This window comes from Rhododendron vialii, chromosome 1a, assembly GCF_030253575.1.
Source record: "Rhododendron vialii isolate Sample 1 chromosome 1a, ASM3025357v1".
Lineage (NCBI taxonomy): Eukaryota > Viridiplantae > Streptophyta > Magnoliopsida > Ericales > Ericaceae > Rhododendron > Rhododendron vialii.
The window spans coordinates 12,924,687-12,941,643 of record NC_080557.1 but is presented as its reverse complement, the minus strand read 5'-3'; the positions used below and the strand labels follow the sequence as shown (position 1 = coordinate 12,941,643).

General features: G+C 40.4%; 2 protein-coding genes across 5 annotated transcripts; both read right to left on the bottom strand.

Moving 5' to 3' along the window:
* Positions 1-963: 963 nt before the first annotated feature.
* Positions 964-4,429, bottom strand: LOC131302643 (uncharacterized). The gene is made up of 2 exons (XM_058329390.1): positions 4,134-4,429; positions 964-2,043 (listed from the first exon to the last, which is right to left on the bottom strand). Exons 1-2 carry the CDS (start codon positions 4,385-4,387, stop codon positions 1,068-1,070), a joined length of 1,230 nt encoding a protein of 409 aa, XP_058185373.1. The 5' UTR covers positions 4,388-4,429; the 3' UTR covers positions 964-1,067.
* Positions 4,430-5,872: 1,443 nt separating this feature from the next.
* On the bottom strand, positions 5,873-15,616 carry LOC131302621 (pentatricopeptide repeat-containing protein At5g21222-like). 4 transcript variants are annotated; one of them, XM_058329365.1, is made up of 5 exons: positions 15,479-15,616; positions 14,572-14,804; positions 12,912-13,826; positions 6,509-7,364; positions 5,873-6,139 (listed from the first exon to the last, which is right to left on the bottom strand). In XM_058329365.1, exons 2-4 carry the CDS (start codon positions 14,671-14,673, stop codon positions 6,534-6,536), a joined length of 1,848 nt encoding a protein of 615 aa, XP_058185348.1. In that variant the 5' UTR covers positions 14,674-14,804; positions 15,479-15,616; the 3' UTR covers positions 5,873-6,139; positions 6,509-6,533. The 4 variants fall into 4 exon arrangements, with proteins under 4 accessions (XP_058185348.1, XP_058185341.1, XP_058185357.1 ...); XM_058329358.1 differs by lacking the exon at positions 5,873-6,139 and having other exon boundaries at positions 6,364-7,364; XM_058329374.1 differs by lacking the exon at positions 5,873-6,139 and having other exon boundaries at positions 6,364-7,364; positions 12,912-13,823.
* Between the last annotated feature and the right edge of the window lie 1,341 nt (positions 15,617-16,957).

The window sequence follows — 16,957 nt, the reverse complement described above, 5'->3', positions numbered from 1 at the left end:
ATCTATTGAGTTTCAAAACTCATTATAGTGCCGTTGGGCTGGCGTTTCACGCCAAGTAATCCGAAAACCGAAGAACAAAATCCTCTTTGAGATGATCAGTATCAAGATGAAGACCTCCCAACTGAGGAAGGGGAGTTTGTCGAACCTTCGATGCCTTAGCCTTAGAAAATCTATTAATTTAAAGTATTATTATTTGAATTTTCAAAAGTGTTGTCACATTTGGCAAGCTCTGTTTTATTTCGTTGGGTTGTAAGACAATTAAGTAATTTTGAATTTGGTATTTGAGATTTTTACTGCTAAACTCTAAATTTCATTTCTTAAATCAGTTTTATGAATTATTAAATTAATTAGAAATGATTTAATTAACGTCTGAAAATCAGGACGTTGCAGTAATAGGATTGTCCATTCGTTGGCGAAGCGTTATCTATTAAGGGTTGGGATGGAGAGTTAGTGAGATCATGTTCCCCATTGGCTCTCACTCCTTGTTCTTGAGGACTGTGTCGGGCCTCTGGCCCCTCCTTTAAGTTCGTAATAAACTTCCTCTTTCCTGTGTTTAAAAAAAAAAAAATTTCTGTATTAAATTAGGACCAAATTCACTTTCGCAGTTGACCATACCAAAATTGGTGATGATGTCTTCGTGTGCTTTGGCTCATTTTAACTTGGGTGCATGTACTCCGGTCCTATATATGTTTAGGATCTTGCATTTCTCTCTTATTGCTACCACTGCTATTCGATTCCAGAGTAATCTAGGGAAGGATGAGATGCGAACCAGCGCAACGCGAAGGAAGGAACAAAGATTGCTACCACGCGTGCTGGCCATCGTGCATTTGAGGTGGGTGAGATCTTTGAGTTCCTTCTCTCTCCTTTCTCTTGTTCAAACACCAAAACACAAATAACCCACCATCCATTTAGACAGCTTTTGGAAACATATAAGAAGACATATTAACAGTCACAATATCCGTGTGAGTGCAGATTTTCTTATATCTACTTACAACTTATTGGATGATTCGAATTTACTCTCGATTTGACAGAATAAAAAAAATCGACTAGTAACCCGGTTACCGCATTCATGGCATAAAACAAATTCCAAAACCAAATTTTTTCTTCCTTTTTCCTCGTCTACCACCACCACCATCGCAACCGCAGCCACCCCTATCACCCATAGTGCCTTCATTTGCTCTAGCACTACCCCCACCGCAGCCACCACCATTTCTTCCCCCCGCGCCATGCCATGCACAAAACAAATTAGTGCTAGTCCCACCACCGACGGCTACCTCCTGTCTCCTCACATGCTCGATAAGGAAATGGCGTTGCGATTCCCCATTGCCATCAATTTTGAAAAACCTAACCACATCCCCCACATCCACCTTGTACTCATTCACAAACCCCTCCAACCCTTCAATCACATAGTTCCCAAAAGAGAAGTAAATTTTCCAACACCACTCCTTGTTTTGAGCATCAGTAAAGTAAAGTCTCTCCAACTTGTGAGTTTCCGCGGGAACCCTAACCGCAGGGAAATGCTTTCTCACTACTTTCGTAGCCAGAGTCACTGGCCTCCCGCTCGATCTCACCTCGTAAAGGCCCAATTGCCTCTCGAACAAAAAATTTTCCTGCTTGAAATCCGGATTGCCACTAGTAATCTCCTTATCGCCACTAATATGCTGAATCAAGAAATTGTTGTTATCAGCACGTGGGAAAGGCTTGTAGAATCGAATCGAATCTGTGGCTTTCAAATCGTGATGGCGAGCGAATTTCTGCCACTTGACGCTGTTTATCTTGAAAACGCATTCCTCGGGATCGTAGGTGATGATCATGAGCCAATCACGGTGGTTTTGGGTGTTTCTATCGGGAGTTGTCATTCGGATTCTCTCCCAATACGCGATCTGGAATCCCGGTATAAGAGGGGGGAAGTGGACTATTGCAATTTCCACAGGAATAAAAAGCCTCCCATTTTCGACATCACTTGGAGTTAACCGTGTCTCAAAGAGAAAAACTCTCATCTTGAATTCACAAAATTTGACTGGTGGTATACTTGAAGAGTCTCTGCAAATTACAGGGGATGAATACCAAGTAAATAAGTCAATCTGATCATGATACTAATGGAAGTTGAAGTTCAATCTGATCATGGAAATTTTTCTGCATCTGAGGTCTTAGTAAAGTCAGCTTCACTGCATTTGTGACTGCAGCGTTCGGTTTGCGTGGAGCGCAGATCCCTACGAGCCATTCATATTATAATACGGGTTGAATAAAATGTATTGAAAAAATTCAAGTTGAATGAACATCTGCAGCCACTTCATATAAGCACTTTTGTTTAGACAAAATAGACAGTCTAGCCATTTTTCGCAAAACTGAAGGGCTCTGATGAATAACACACATTGATGACCCACAAGGTTCACCTCATGTATTGATCATTTCTCAGGCTACGAAAAATTACACAATTCTTGTTGTTAGTACATGTGTATGCACAGTAATGTGTAGATAGATGCATGCGAGGTACCAAACCAAACTGAGCCGAGCCTTGTGTCCCAGTCATATATGCATGTGAGGTATATAATGCAAAACCTAAGTTGAACTAAATCTTTTTGTGTGCAAGCAAGAAATTAAGATAATATGCTATCTATGGTGAAGGAGGTGGGGAGAGTGAACCCTTTACCAAGGTGAATTCGTGAACTATGTTGAGATAGTTGATACAAAAGAAAGCAGTGCAGATAGGCTACTCCACATATCTGTCAGGAGTATTGCACTCAACAACACATAGTCATCTAAAGAGGACTCCACCGCACCTATATTGATACTGAAGCTAAGGTCCGATTGTGTGCTACCAGCCTACCACACAAAAGACTATTTTTAGCTCCACAAAGAGACTATGAAGATTTTAACCCAAGCATTGAATGATTGATGAACTCCAATACTTACCAATATAACCAACCACTCAATGTTACGTTTATAGCATTGATGCATGAATTCTAGAGATCCATGTTTATCATCAATTGCTCTTTGTTATTGACTTAATGGGTGTAAAAATGGTTGAAGAAAGTTCCTAAAGATGCAAATTAATTCAATGGGCTCTGTTTGGCTGCCGAGAAAGCTAGGGGACGAAATCAGCAAAGCTTCAGAACAGAAACCCATAATGTGATTTTAACAAGGTATCAGAACTTCTAACTATCTACGAACCTTTTTTTAACTAAAGAGATGTCCAAAACTTGCAAACGGCCTTTTATGTTGGCCATCTTGTATAAAATTTTGGCAATATTCGCATCTCTCTGTCTTTTGGAATCATCATCAATGAAAATCGATGATTCAATGCGTGGCCTTTTAGGAACAAAATTGGGAGACGTAGCATTCCTTCAATTCAAGCAAGATTGCAATTTTTTTTTTCTTCTATTTATAAGGTAAATTACCAAAACTACCCCCAAAGTTTCTAAAAGTTAGATTATCTACTCAATTTGAAAATTATAAAATACCCTTTGTCGCACAAGAAATTACCCTTGTTGTGATATAGCCGCACGAAATTCGACGGAATATGTTTGACATCATCAAATCCCAATTACAATGAACCACACTTTCCTTTTGTAGCTTGTGAAAGGCTACAAAGGTGTGAAAATTGTCTTTCACAGGCTAAAAAAAGACGATTTGGTCAATTGTAAACAGTAGAATTTAATGATGTTAGTCAGAAAGATCTTGTTGAATTTCCTAGCGGGTAGCAGCTTCATCATGACAAGGGAACAATTTGTTATGCGACATGGGGTATTTCATGATTTCCCAAAGTGAGGGCAATATGCAATTTTAAGAAACCTCGGGGGTGGTTTTGGTAATTTACCTTCTTTTTTTTTAATCGTTGTGTGTTGAAGTTCAGAAGTTGCTCTTAGGTTCGATCTTCGGAGACATCATGCCGTTACTTATGACAATTTTTTTAAGTTGCCCCCACCAATACTTAATTCCGGGCTATGCCACTGTTTACATGCTATTAAAACTATTCGATCAGAATTCCTGAATTTCACGTATTTAGATTTTGTACGTGATCTAATAGCTTAAAGTGGATTAGAACACATGCATTCTTGCATATTAGAAACAAACACGAGAATCAACAAGCTCATAAGAGAAATTAAACCCTGAAAAAAAATCAGTTTTACTCTGCATCATCAGCCTCGGTTGGATTCGAAGACGACGGATAATTTCCTTCAATGGAGAAAACATCTGAACCCTCTTCTTCCTTTTCTTCTGCTCCTTCTTGTACAGCACCCAACTCCATCTTTTTACCCTTTTGATCATCTCCACAAGGCAATACATGAATCATCTTTTTCACTTCTTCGTCATTTGGACTATTCGCACCGATTTCTCTGTTTCCAGGCATTTGTTTTTGGTTAATGCTTGAGTTCCTGGACATGGAGGGGTGTGTGTGTGTGTGTGTGTGTGTGAGAGAGAGAGAGAGAGAAAATAGTGGAGGTGGTGAAGTGTAAGAGTGAGAGCATAGGAGGCAGAGTAGCTGAAAACGGTTTTCTCTGTAGTTAGTTGGCGGCTTTGATCTTGTTTCCCAAAGAATAGGACATCGTTATGAGCAGGGTTAAAAGGGTAAAAGCCTGTATCTTTATAAGGGTGTATTTGTATATACATATGCTAAAAAAATCGGTACTAACTAGTAACTCTATCCCGAAATGTTTGCCCGGAACACCAAATCAGGACTTGAAATAATACATTTCTTTCAAGAAACATTCAATTTTTTTTTCAAAAATTAAAAGAACTCTTTGATATCTAATAAAATTGTTGATTTTTTTTTAATTTTTCTCTTAAAAAAATTGTATTATTCTTAAGCCATCATTTTGTTTATACATTATTTACAATTGCAAATTAATTTGAACACCTACAAGTCTCTTAATATGAAACTTTTTTTTATTAGTATTAACTAAAATTGTGCTCATTCAATCACGAAAACGGAAAAAACACCGATATGAATTTTATTTTGTTTCGTACATAAAACAGGCACAACGCTAATATGTACCTAAGAAAATGTGCGGCGGTTAAGCGTATTGAAGCCCCACCTAGCCATGTGCCAGAAGCCATGCAAATAAAGGCCTAGGAAAAAAAGAAAAAAAATAGAGCATCACATGCCAAACTTAACCTCTTTAGATGGGAAAAGATGGAGAAATTTTTCACTACCGAGCGGGCACCGGCCATGTGGTGTCGAGTATGCATTTTGGTCATCCAAACGTGTTTTGGACGGTCCAAATCTGTTTGGGCTTGAGAGGGTGTTTTGATAATTTTACACTCAAAATTTACCCAAACAGATCTGGGCCGTCCAAAACACATTTGGACGGCCGAGATGGTGCTCGGCACCATGTGGCCGGTGCCCACCCGGCACTGAAAAACTTCTCGAAAAGATGAACATACAAGCAGTTAGATACGTACACATGACTGACAACTGCTGGTGTCAGCTAATATAGACAGTTCAGAACCTATAACCCATTGGCAATGTACACCATTTTTGCAATAGAACCTAAGGTGCTGTCCACAAAATGGGATTGGGAGATGCTGCCAAGCGGCAAGCGGAGTGTTTGGCAGCGGTGTCGAGCGACTGATCCGGTCATTCATCTCGACACAGATGGCTAGGATCTAATCCGAGCGCATGAAAATTTGAACCGTCCGTTACTCGAACCATCGATTGCAAAGATGAACGGCCAAATAAACCACTGCCAAGTGGGGTGCTTGGCAGCCCAAATAGGCTTATCTTCGTATTTTCTGAACATTTCTCCAAGTCCAAATTTTTGAATATTTCAGTTCGACTCCTAAAGAAATAGTGATCATACGTAGTAAATAAGAACTGAATTTGAAAAACACACTCACTAAATACAAAATTATTTGGAGATGATCCTCATTTACCCAAGGAAAACCACTACCATTTCTTCTATATAGAACTGACAGTATCTTATCTGTCCAGAACAATTGGCAACAGCATAAACATATTTGCGCGCAGATATTCCATAAATAAACTAGCAAAATCAGATCCTGCCCAGATAAAATGAAGGCCTATTTCTGCAGCTACCATGGCCCCTGCTTCTTCAGGTGGAACTCCTGGTTGACGAGTTACTCAGAATGCTGCCAAGATCCTTCCGTGCCAACAGATCTCAGTTGAGGAGTTACTCAGAATGCTGCCAAGATCCTCTTTCCCTGGACGCTAAGAGCTCCCCGGGGACGACAGAGCAAGCGACCAACCTGCAGTGGCCGGGCGGCCTTTTTCTTTCACAATAAGACTTGGATGATTATCCCTGCCCTTGGTAGCTTACGAGTTTACGTCCATCCCAATGGAAAAGTAATTGAACTTGACTTAAAACGTGTTTTTTGGATGGCCGGGATCCGGCACAGAAGTAATAGGCAGGCTGTTAACCGATTTCAGTATTCAAATCGTATATGTACAACCAAAAGTAGCACTAGTCCGCAATCAGACGTTCTTGATTGCTTGAATTAAAATGGAAAAACATTAGAAATCATAATCAATCCAAGCAAAAATACTGAAGATCTGTGCCTTGCATGACCTTTCAGAGCACCACTTTACAAGAATGCAGATATGGCGCATAAATTCCCAATGGCACGTCACGCTGACATTGGGACACCATCAACCGTTTAGCTGCAACCCCACACCAATCCGAGGCAAAACCCATTTTAGTCCAACTACTCAACCTATCGGATGAGAACCTCGAACGATTCAGCACCATCCGGGTTACTGACCTGGTAGGAAAAGACCCATTTTTGTCCGTTATATGTGCTCCGGGATTATCTGCTGGAATTTCATTCTTAGTTGGATTTGAAGTGATTCTTTCCCCTTGTTCAACGCCATGCATTATTCTATTGGCTTCACTCACCAATCCCATAGCACGCCAGGCATCCGCAAGAAGCCTTATGGTATTCTCCCCAGGCCGAACACCCTTCTCTTCCATAATTTGGAGAAATTCTTCCGCTTTCCATGGCTGTTTTGCTTCTCCGTACCCCCACATTAGGGTTTCAAAAGTTATCAAATTGGGGGAAATTCCTGTTTCGCACATCTTCTCATAAACCTTTACGGCACGCTGCATTTGTCCATCACTGCACCATCCGCTGATAATTGTAGTGAAAATTACAACATTAGGGTGTACACCGTATTCTTCCATGATTGTGAGGACTGCTTCGGCCTTCTCGGGGTCCCTAGCACGAACGTATCCTTTCGCAAGAATGCTGACAGCATGGATATCCGGATCAATCCGCGCCTTCAGCATGTCATCAAACATAGCTTGGCATTTGTCCATGAGTCCCGCTGAACTCCATGCATTCATTATGGTGCTGAATGTTATTACATCGGGTTGAACCCCACATTCCTCCATTAGACTTAGTGCCTGCAGAGTGATGCTCAAAGTGACTGATGCTTCTGAGAAAATGAAGTCAAGTGAAAAGAAACCAGGGCATGAAGTAAATAGGAGTGATATATGTATGCGTATTATGGAATACACAACATCGTTTATCAACGAGCAACTAAAAATCCAAATTTAATTGAAGTATAACAATGTTATAATGTCATTTTAACTAAGATGAGGGCACAGAAACGAAAGCTACACAGATACAGCAACGGTAATTCAAGACAGGCTTACTTTTTTTGTTTTCAACATTCTACAAGTAAGATGCACCCATGACCCACCTATGTCCTAAAGAGGACTTCAGCCTGCAAAACCCCATTGCGTCTTTTTGGTACACAAATGCACCACCCCTTTTCATGGCTTCAGCACACATCGCTCAAGCTAGCCGTTCGTGGATATAGAGTCATAATTATCAGGAAGTGTTAGAATAGTTAGTCTTTGTCCCACATCGGATAGTTGGAGTTATGTAATAAGTCACTACGTAATATAAATAAAAGCTCTCTCTTGTGTTAAGGTTAATTAACACCCTATACACTTTTCTTATTCTCCCAAACAACATGGCATCAGAGCGGGATCTTAACCATAATCCACCACAACCCTAGCCTAAACCCTAGCCTCTGTACATAATCCCTAAAATCACAATCCGCCTAAAATCAATCCGCCTAAAATCATAGCCTCTGCCTCAGATCAAAAAAAAAAAAAAAAAATCATAGCCTCTGCCTTAACCCTAACCCTTGTTCACCGATACTGTTCACCGCGGGGTTATTGTTCATCGCAGTTACTGTTCACTGATTACTGTTCATCGCGGTTACTGTTCATTATGGATACTGTTCACTGCTGTTACTATTCATCAATACCTTTCTAATCATCCCCAGTAATAATGATATCATCCACATACACAATCAACACTACTTTTCCCCGATCGGACTGAATAGAAAAGACAAAATGATTAGAATGAGAGCGACGCATACCAAACTGCAACACAGCATCACTAAATCTGCCAAACCAAGCTCGAGGTGACTGCTTAAGACCATAAAGAGCTTTGCAAAGGCGACACACCTAAAGAGCAGACATCTCAGCCTCCATTACTGCTACGCTTGCTCAGAAAGGTCCATCCGCTGCTTGTGTTGCATCTTCCTCCACTCCTACTCCTTGGGTTATCGATTCTGGTGCCTCTGATCATATGACTGGTACTTCTACTATGTTTTCTCACCGTCAGTCTGTTGGTAAACCATCTCATGTTACCTTAGCAGATGGTTCTACCACAGAACTTACTGGTTTGGGTTCTATTCCTGTCACTTCATCTCTTACTTTGGACTCTGTGTTACATGTTCCTAGTTTTCCTTTTATTCTTATGTCTGTTAGTAAACTTACAAAATCCTTTAACTGCTCCATCACATTTCTTCCTCATGGTTGCGTGTTTCAGGATCTGAAGACGGGGAGGAAGATTGGTGGGGGTACTAAACGTGGAGGTCTATATTACTTTGCCAATGGCATCTATCCTACGTCTGCTGCCCTTCGGTCATCAGTATCACCATATCAACAACATTGTCGTCTGGGTCATCCTTCTCTTTCAAATTTGAAGCGTCTAGTTCCATCATGTAGCAATATTAAGGATTTGCAATGTGCGGTGTAAACACCGTCGAGTGTCTTTTTATCCTAGGATTGAGCGTCGTGTGTCGCGTCCTTTTCAGTTAGTACATTCGGATATTTGGGGTCCTATTCATGTTCCCACTATCACTGGTTTTCAGTATTATGTTATTTTTGTAGACGATTTTTCTCGTGTTACATTTTTTTATCTTATGAAAACGAGATCAAAATTGTCTTCTGTTTTTAAGTCATTTTATACTAAAATAAAGATTCAGTTGGATACTTGCATCCGTATACTTCGTTCAGATAATGCACGTGAATATTTTCATAATGTTCTTTCTCTACTGTACACTAAACCCCAACTCCTCGAGCAAAGCTTTCAACCATACAACCTCGCATGTAGTATGAGCCATGGCACGATATTCTGCTTCAGCACTGGACCGAGCAACAACAGTTTGTTTCTTACTCTTCCAGGTAACTAGATTTCCACCAACAAAGGTACAATATCCAGTTGTTGACCGTCTATCAGACGGTGATCCTGCCCAATCAGCATCGGTAAAGGCTTCAACACGCATAATGTCAGATATGTGTCGGATCTTACGTTCAGCAACCCCATTTTGTTGTGGAGTTCGAGTGCAAGAAGACTGGTGAAGTATCCCTTCGTGCTTTTACTACTTCTGTTTCGTCCATTTCTGTTCCTCACAATGTTCAGGAGGCCTTATCTGTTTCTAAGTGGCGGACAGCAATGGAGGCTGAGATGTCTGCTCTTCATGACAATGGCACTTGGGACCTGGTTCCTCTTCCGCTCGGAAAGTCTCCCGTTGGATGTCGCTGGGTCTTTACAGTCAAGTATAATCCAGATGGCACAGTCGAACGGTACAAGGCCCGTTTTGTGGCCAAAGGTTATACCCAAACGTATGGCGTTGATTATGCAGAGACTTTTTCTCCGGTGGCCAAAATTTCCTCTGTTCGGGTTCTTATTTCTATGGCCGCTAATCTTGGTTGGCCCTTATTTCAGTTGGATGTCAAGAATGCGTTTCTACATGGTGATCTGCTCGAGGAGGTATATATGGAGCAACCTCCTGGATTCGTTGCTCAGGGGGAGCGTTCTCAGGTGTGTCGCCTTCGCAAAGCTCTTTATGGTCTTAAGTAGTCACCTCGAGCTTGGTTTGGCAGATTTAGTGATGCTGTGTTGCAGTTTGGTATGCGTCGCTCTCATTCTGATCATTCTGTCTTTTCTATTCAGTCCGATCGGGGAAAAGTAGTGTTGATTGTGTATGTGGATGATATCATTATTATTGGGGATGATCAGAAAGGTATTGATGAGCTGAAACACTTTCTACAACGTCAGTTTCACACCAAAGATTTGGGTAAACTGCGATATTTCTTGGGTATTGAGGTAGCAAGATCCAAGGAGGGGATTAGTCTATCCCAGAGAAAGTATACACTGGATATTCTAGAGGAGACTGATTTATTGGGAGCAAAACCCGTGGAGACTCCTATGGATCCAAACGTCAAACTGTGTGTCGATCAGGGGGAGATATTTCCTCATCCAGACCGTTATCGTCGCTTGGTAGGCAAATTGAATTATCTCACCAATACACGGCCTGATATCTCATTTGCTGTCAGTATGATAAGTCAATTTATGTCAGCCCCTCGTCTTCCCCATTGGGAAGCTTGTCTTTGTGTTGTGAAGTATCTCAAGGCTAATCCTGGACGTGGTCTATTCTATCGTTCAAATGGTCATTTGCGTGTTGAGGCCTTTACCGATGCTGATTGGGCAGGATCACCGTCTGATAGACGGTCAACAACTGGATATTGTACATTTGTTGGTGGAAATCTAGTTACCTGGAAGAGCAAGAAACAAACTGTTGTTGCTCGGTCCAATGCTGAAGCAGAATATCGTGCCGTGGCTCATACTACATGCGAGGTTGTATGGTTGAAAGCTTTGCTCGAGGAGTTGGGGTTTAGCGTACAGTTACCTATTCCTATGTATTGTGATAATCAGGCAGCAATACATATCGCTTCGAATCCGGTATTTCATAAGAGAACCAAACATATCGAAGTAGATTGTCATATTGTTCGGGAGAAGATAGATAGTGGCGTGTTGGCTACCCCTTTTGTGTCTATAGGAGCTCAATTGGCAGATATCTTCACCAAACCGTTATTTAAACCACGTTTAGAGTTATTATGTAACAAGCTGTGATATTTATTCTCCAGCTTGAGGGGGAGTGTTAGAATAGTTAGTCTTTGTCCCACATCGGATAGTTGGAGTTATGTAATAAGTCACTACGTAATATAAATAAAAGCTCTCTCTTGTGTTAGGGTTAATTAACACCCTATACGCTTTTCTTATTCTCCCAAACAACAGGAAGAACTTGGTTTCGTTAAGTATGAATCAATATAAACACAACATTGGAAAGCCTATGACAATTCATACTATTTCTGATACTCGCCAGCCGAAACCTTGATGAAGGTCTTTCCTTGGCCTCCAAGACATATTGCTCAACAAATACACTCCCAAAGGCTATGCATTGAGAACTGAACATTCTTGGTTAAGTCTACGATTAGACAAAACTACAACCCGACACACTTAGGCCTAAATAGGCCTAACATTTTGTGAACTTTTTGGCGCGTTCCTTTTTTTTTTTTTGTGTTATTTTCTCTTAATTCTTACTAGATTTGGATCATATTTCTGAATCACATTTTCCTTCTCGATGAAAGGAAACATAAAAGTATAAAAGCATAGATAAAATATGAAAAAAAAAGCTCATATCAGATGACGAAACCACCCCCCCCCCCCCCCGTCAGTCTACTACATCTAGACCGACTTTTGGGAAGTTTGGTTTTGCAAAGTAATCAAGAAGGGAATACATGAGTTTTGAACACATCCTTCACACTTTTGGCGCTCGAAGAGGATCCAATTAAAAGTGTGCGCAATTAAAGGGTGTACCCAATGCCCGAAGCTCCTGCATATGCAGGGTCTAGAGAAGGGTTGATATACACAGCCTTACCCTTGCAAGCAGAGAGGCTGTTCAGAATTGAACCCATGACCTTCAGGCCAAAATAGGGCAGCTTTACCACTATGCCAGGTCTGCCCTTCAAAAGTGTGCAATTTTAAATAACCACAAAACGAGGAACTGTGAAACGATAAGTAGAGGCCAGCCAAGGTCCAAGGATGGGTAGAATGGGCGACTAATTCCTTCCTTCCTTGCACCTTAACTCCATACTAGATCTCTAGAAAAACCATATCAGTGGCTAAATTGAAAACAGAGTTCGTTTTTGTGCTTCCAATATTTAGTTACTAAAACTAGACGGTGACTCCAGTCTCTATTATTAGTCCTAGTGCTCCCTTCGGTGACGTGTACAACGATGAGTTGGTTTCTCCATCAGAGGCAAGTCACCATCGTTTGGGGTTTTGAGAGACTTGTTTCGAGGACCAACTGCTGCCTGGTGGGGGTGTCCATAACATCAGACTGGATTGCTAGAATTAGCTAACATATTGCTTGATATTGAAACCATAATAAAATGTTCTTTAGGAAAGCTCCAAAGGCACCTAGATTTAGTCAAATAAAGATGATGTGAAGAACATTTTAGCCTCTATCCAAGATTGAAAAAGTTATGTAAAACCAGATACTTTAACTGAATAAACACACGATGAGACTATCAACAAGTTAATGAAATCCTAGCAGCCAGAGGGTAGACAGGCCTCAAAGCAACCAACATTTACGTTACATACATATCTAGGTCAAACTCAGAAAATGTGGAGTAACTTTCCCCAAGAAAATAATAATGAATCTGTTGTCAATAGGACATATGTGAGTAAATGAAGCATGAGAATGGCACTGGTCATTGGACAATAATGCTGTGATATGATAGAACAATTGCAAGTACAATGACTATAAATCTCCAAATTATCCACAAAAGGTAGCGACGTACCTCATCAACTCCATTAGTGTCTGTATCATCAAGATATCCTTTTATGAGGGAATTGAAAACAAAGAGATTCGGAGGCACACCGAGTTCCTTCATACGGAACACAAATCTCAAAGCATCCTCCATATTACCTTCCTTACAGTAACCATTAACAATAATTCCACAAGTCCGCTGATTTGGCGACACCTTATTGTTTAGCATAGCCAATATCATTCGTTCAGCTCTACTCGTCTCCCCATTCTGAGTATAACCCTTAACTAACGTGTTGTAAGTGACAACATCAGGTCTCAAACCGTATCTCATCATCCTATACACCACATTCCATGCCTCTTCAATGTTATCATTGTTACACCAGGCTTGAGCAAGTATGTTATACGTCCTATCATTCGGTTTCAGGTTTTCTTCACGCAACATTAGATCTAAAAGTTTCAAAGATACTTCTGGCTTGCCAATCATCCCATACCCCTTAATCAACGTATTAAAGGTTCTTATTGTAGGCTTACATCCACTCTCCTTCATTTTCTTGAAGATTTTCATGGCTTCCTCAACATTGCGCGATTCAGAGAAAGCATTAATCATGGCATTAAAGAAGATGGTGTCGGGCTTCAGACCGTCATCTTCCAACTTAGAGAGAACCAAAGGAATCGACTTGAAATGCCTTTGGAGGGTCAAGGCACCTACTAGAGTTGTGTATGTTACAAGAGATGGCCTGTGTCCGTCTTCCATCAAGCCTTTGAAAATGGAGTGGGCTTCTTGATGCTTTCGTTTGTCAATCAAAATACTCATTGTCTTTGTTCTTGAACGAACTGTAGGGCAACTGCTTTTCTCTGAACAAACAAGGCAGCGGTATTGGAGTTGTGAACTTATGGAAGTTGAAACCGGGCGTATTAGGCCCTGCTCGTGGAGATTTGGTTCCTGCTGAATTCATTTATCAAAAGTAGGACTAATGGAGAAAGAAAAGAAAAAAAGGAGTGTGGAGTTACATGAATGTGTACACATTTACATTGTGCATGCACATTCACCAAAGCACCAAACAAGGACTGCTGCCACCACCTATGTTGCATGGACTCGGGTAGGGGTCTCTGCTTTTACAGTTCTTGGTTTTTGACAATATTGTTGAAGATAGTGAGCAAGGGAATGTGTTGCACGACACTTGAATCTTGATACTCGGATAAGGGTACGAGATCCGTGTCCAACATATATAGTGGAAGTTCCCCCAAGCAAGCATATTTTGTACTTTTAATTAACTATATATGAACTAGGCACAAAACTCCCATCTTATACATAAAAATGCTTTAACACAACTTGTAAGCAACATTTACCCAAGAAAATAAAGGCAGATTACTAACAATAATAACAAATATGAATGTTTTGGCTCGTCTCCTTGTCCTTGAGATAGGAATTGCTATATAATTTTCACACTCGCACCCGACACATGTACCCGAGTCCATATGACAGGTCATGAACGGGAGAATTGGACTATTGCTTTACCATTAGTATGCTGGCTAAACTGTTTTGCAGTTAAAAGATTGAGGAAGAAAAATGAAACAAAAAGTGTTCTGGAACAGAACTAGATGAACGTTCCCCCAATATGTCATAAAAAGTAACACAGCCAAAACATTCAAACAGTTCGAATAAACTGATATATTTGCAGTTATGATACCATGGTGGGTGATGCCCGGACCCATTTCTTGCTCGCATTTGGTCCATTTTGGTGTTTTCCCCTGATGACAGATTCGGCCACGTCTTTATCAAACTCTCCCATTGCTTCTCTACCTTACTTGATATCAAGGCAGACTTATTCATTCGAGTGGTAATGACCACCACCAACAAGACTAGAAACCCGGGTTACAAAACTTGCTTTTGAACTCATATCCTCTTTAGAGAGAAGAGACCCTACAAACCAATGAACTGGACCATCAACACACTATGGGAGTATGGATACAAGCGATAAATCAGTTTAAAAGAACCGATCAGAAGGGTTTCCAAATTTGATTTTTTCCCTTTTTGCTAAGGGCATTTTACATGTACTCACTAGTATAGGTCCTATAGTAAACGATTGGACAAACCTCTAGTAGTGCAAAGGCTTCTTGGCTTCGAAAATTTGAATTTTAAAGCTGGGTAAGTTAACGCTACCAATTTGCAATTTACACGACTCAAAGTCAAAGCAATAATGCCAGTTATTTTTCTTGGAAATTAATTACAAGAACTTGTTGTCACGGAAACTAGGCTAGGCAATTTCAGAAGCAGCAGCAAATAGTCACAGAAACAGATAAAACATTGACAAGGGAATTGTTCCATTCTTGAAACATAAGAGTAGAAGTGCCGATTAGGGATTGCATGCACTCAGAAATGGGAAACAAAAACCATGCCGAAATTGGGTACTTCAAATTACTCGAGAAAAATCAAAGCTAACACCAAATTCTACAATTTGAAACATGAGAAGCCAAACCCAAATAACTTCACGGTGGGGTCAGGTTATAAGCCACAAAAATATGGAAGAAATTATGTGCAAAGATAGTTGGAGCATGAATTAATTGGTAATTGAGCTTAAAAGTTGCGGGTATTACCTCATTGAGTTCAGACTTCAGAGAGAGAGAGAGAGAGTGGTAGAGCTGAATCTGAATGTAAAGACAATAGAAGGGTAGTGTAGAAATGTACATGTTTAAATCTTATCCTCAAACATTGTGAGAAATCAGAAATGAGGGCGAGAATTTCAATTGGTTTGAGGTTCAAAACTGAAGGGATTGAGCAAAGTGAGCACATTCGGCCACGTCATTTTATGAATCGCAACCTTTTTTTTAAAATCTTTTTCGGCTTCGATCCCCATGTAATTTTGGGTAAATTTCACTGACCTCCCCTTTAGGTTTCACAAAAGCAACCACCTTGAGGTTTCTGACAATATCAATCACCTCCTCTAAGGTTTCTGAAATGTCACTATCCTACCTTACTGTCCTACTTTACTCTATCTAACAATGTCCGTCATCTTGCCATCCAAAACTTTAACAGCGTCTTCTAATTCAAGATATATGATTGAAATGCCAAAATTACCCCTGCTTCCTCTCCTCCTTTACCCTAGTCCTTCAAAACCCTAACGCTATGGGACCAAAACTCTCGTTTTACTTTGCGGTGTATTATCTCTTTTTTACATACTCCTTTTTTTTGGGGATTTCAATTAATTGAAGGAACACAATCTTTTTGAGACGGAAAAAAAATGCTAATTAAAACTAAAGAATGGAGACAGAGAGAGTATCAATCAAAGGATATCAAATCATCAAAGACCTGATTTGCTTCATTGCTCCCTGATCGCCAATGTTGGGGTACATCGAAGGATCAAGAGAATAGTTTTTCCAATGGGACCATTCGAGATATTATTAGTACTACCATTTTAATTTTTTCATTTTAAAAAATTCATGGAGCACTTCACGTGTAAAATAAATTAGGTTGAGCGAGTATCCATAATCTCAAATTCTCATACTGGATAGGATTCAAAAAGTGTGAAACAAACACACATACGCACCCGCACACCCAATTATACACATACTCACCATGTTTATCCCACATGTGGTTCTGAGGCGTTGGTTGGGTTTAGCCCTGAGTTGAGCGAGACGATAGGATCATATTATTTGTTAAGTTGCTAAGAGCGCCAACTTCATGTCTATTGGAGTAGAACCCAAAACCTCACGCTTTGAAGGAGCGCTACATGACCATTACGTTTAGTGTGCGCACTAGAATTGAGTTACTAATGGAGACATTTGTTTGGTTTGGAATTTTTTGAAAGTTTTTGGGGCAATAAGTGCTGAAAGATTGATAGATAGATAGAGAAATGAAAGTAATAATTGAGAAAAAAAAATTATTGAAGATCGTGCACGGAGAGAAGAATTGGAGAGACCCAAAACGATCATTGTTTCAATTAAGTACCCTTTTCCTATGTTCTACATGGGACGTTCGTTCGTGCATGGTGTGATAAATTAAAAATCGACCAAAGATCTTGTTTGTTTTTACACCCCACCCCACCCCCCACACACCCCCCCCCCCCCCCCCCCCCC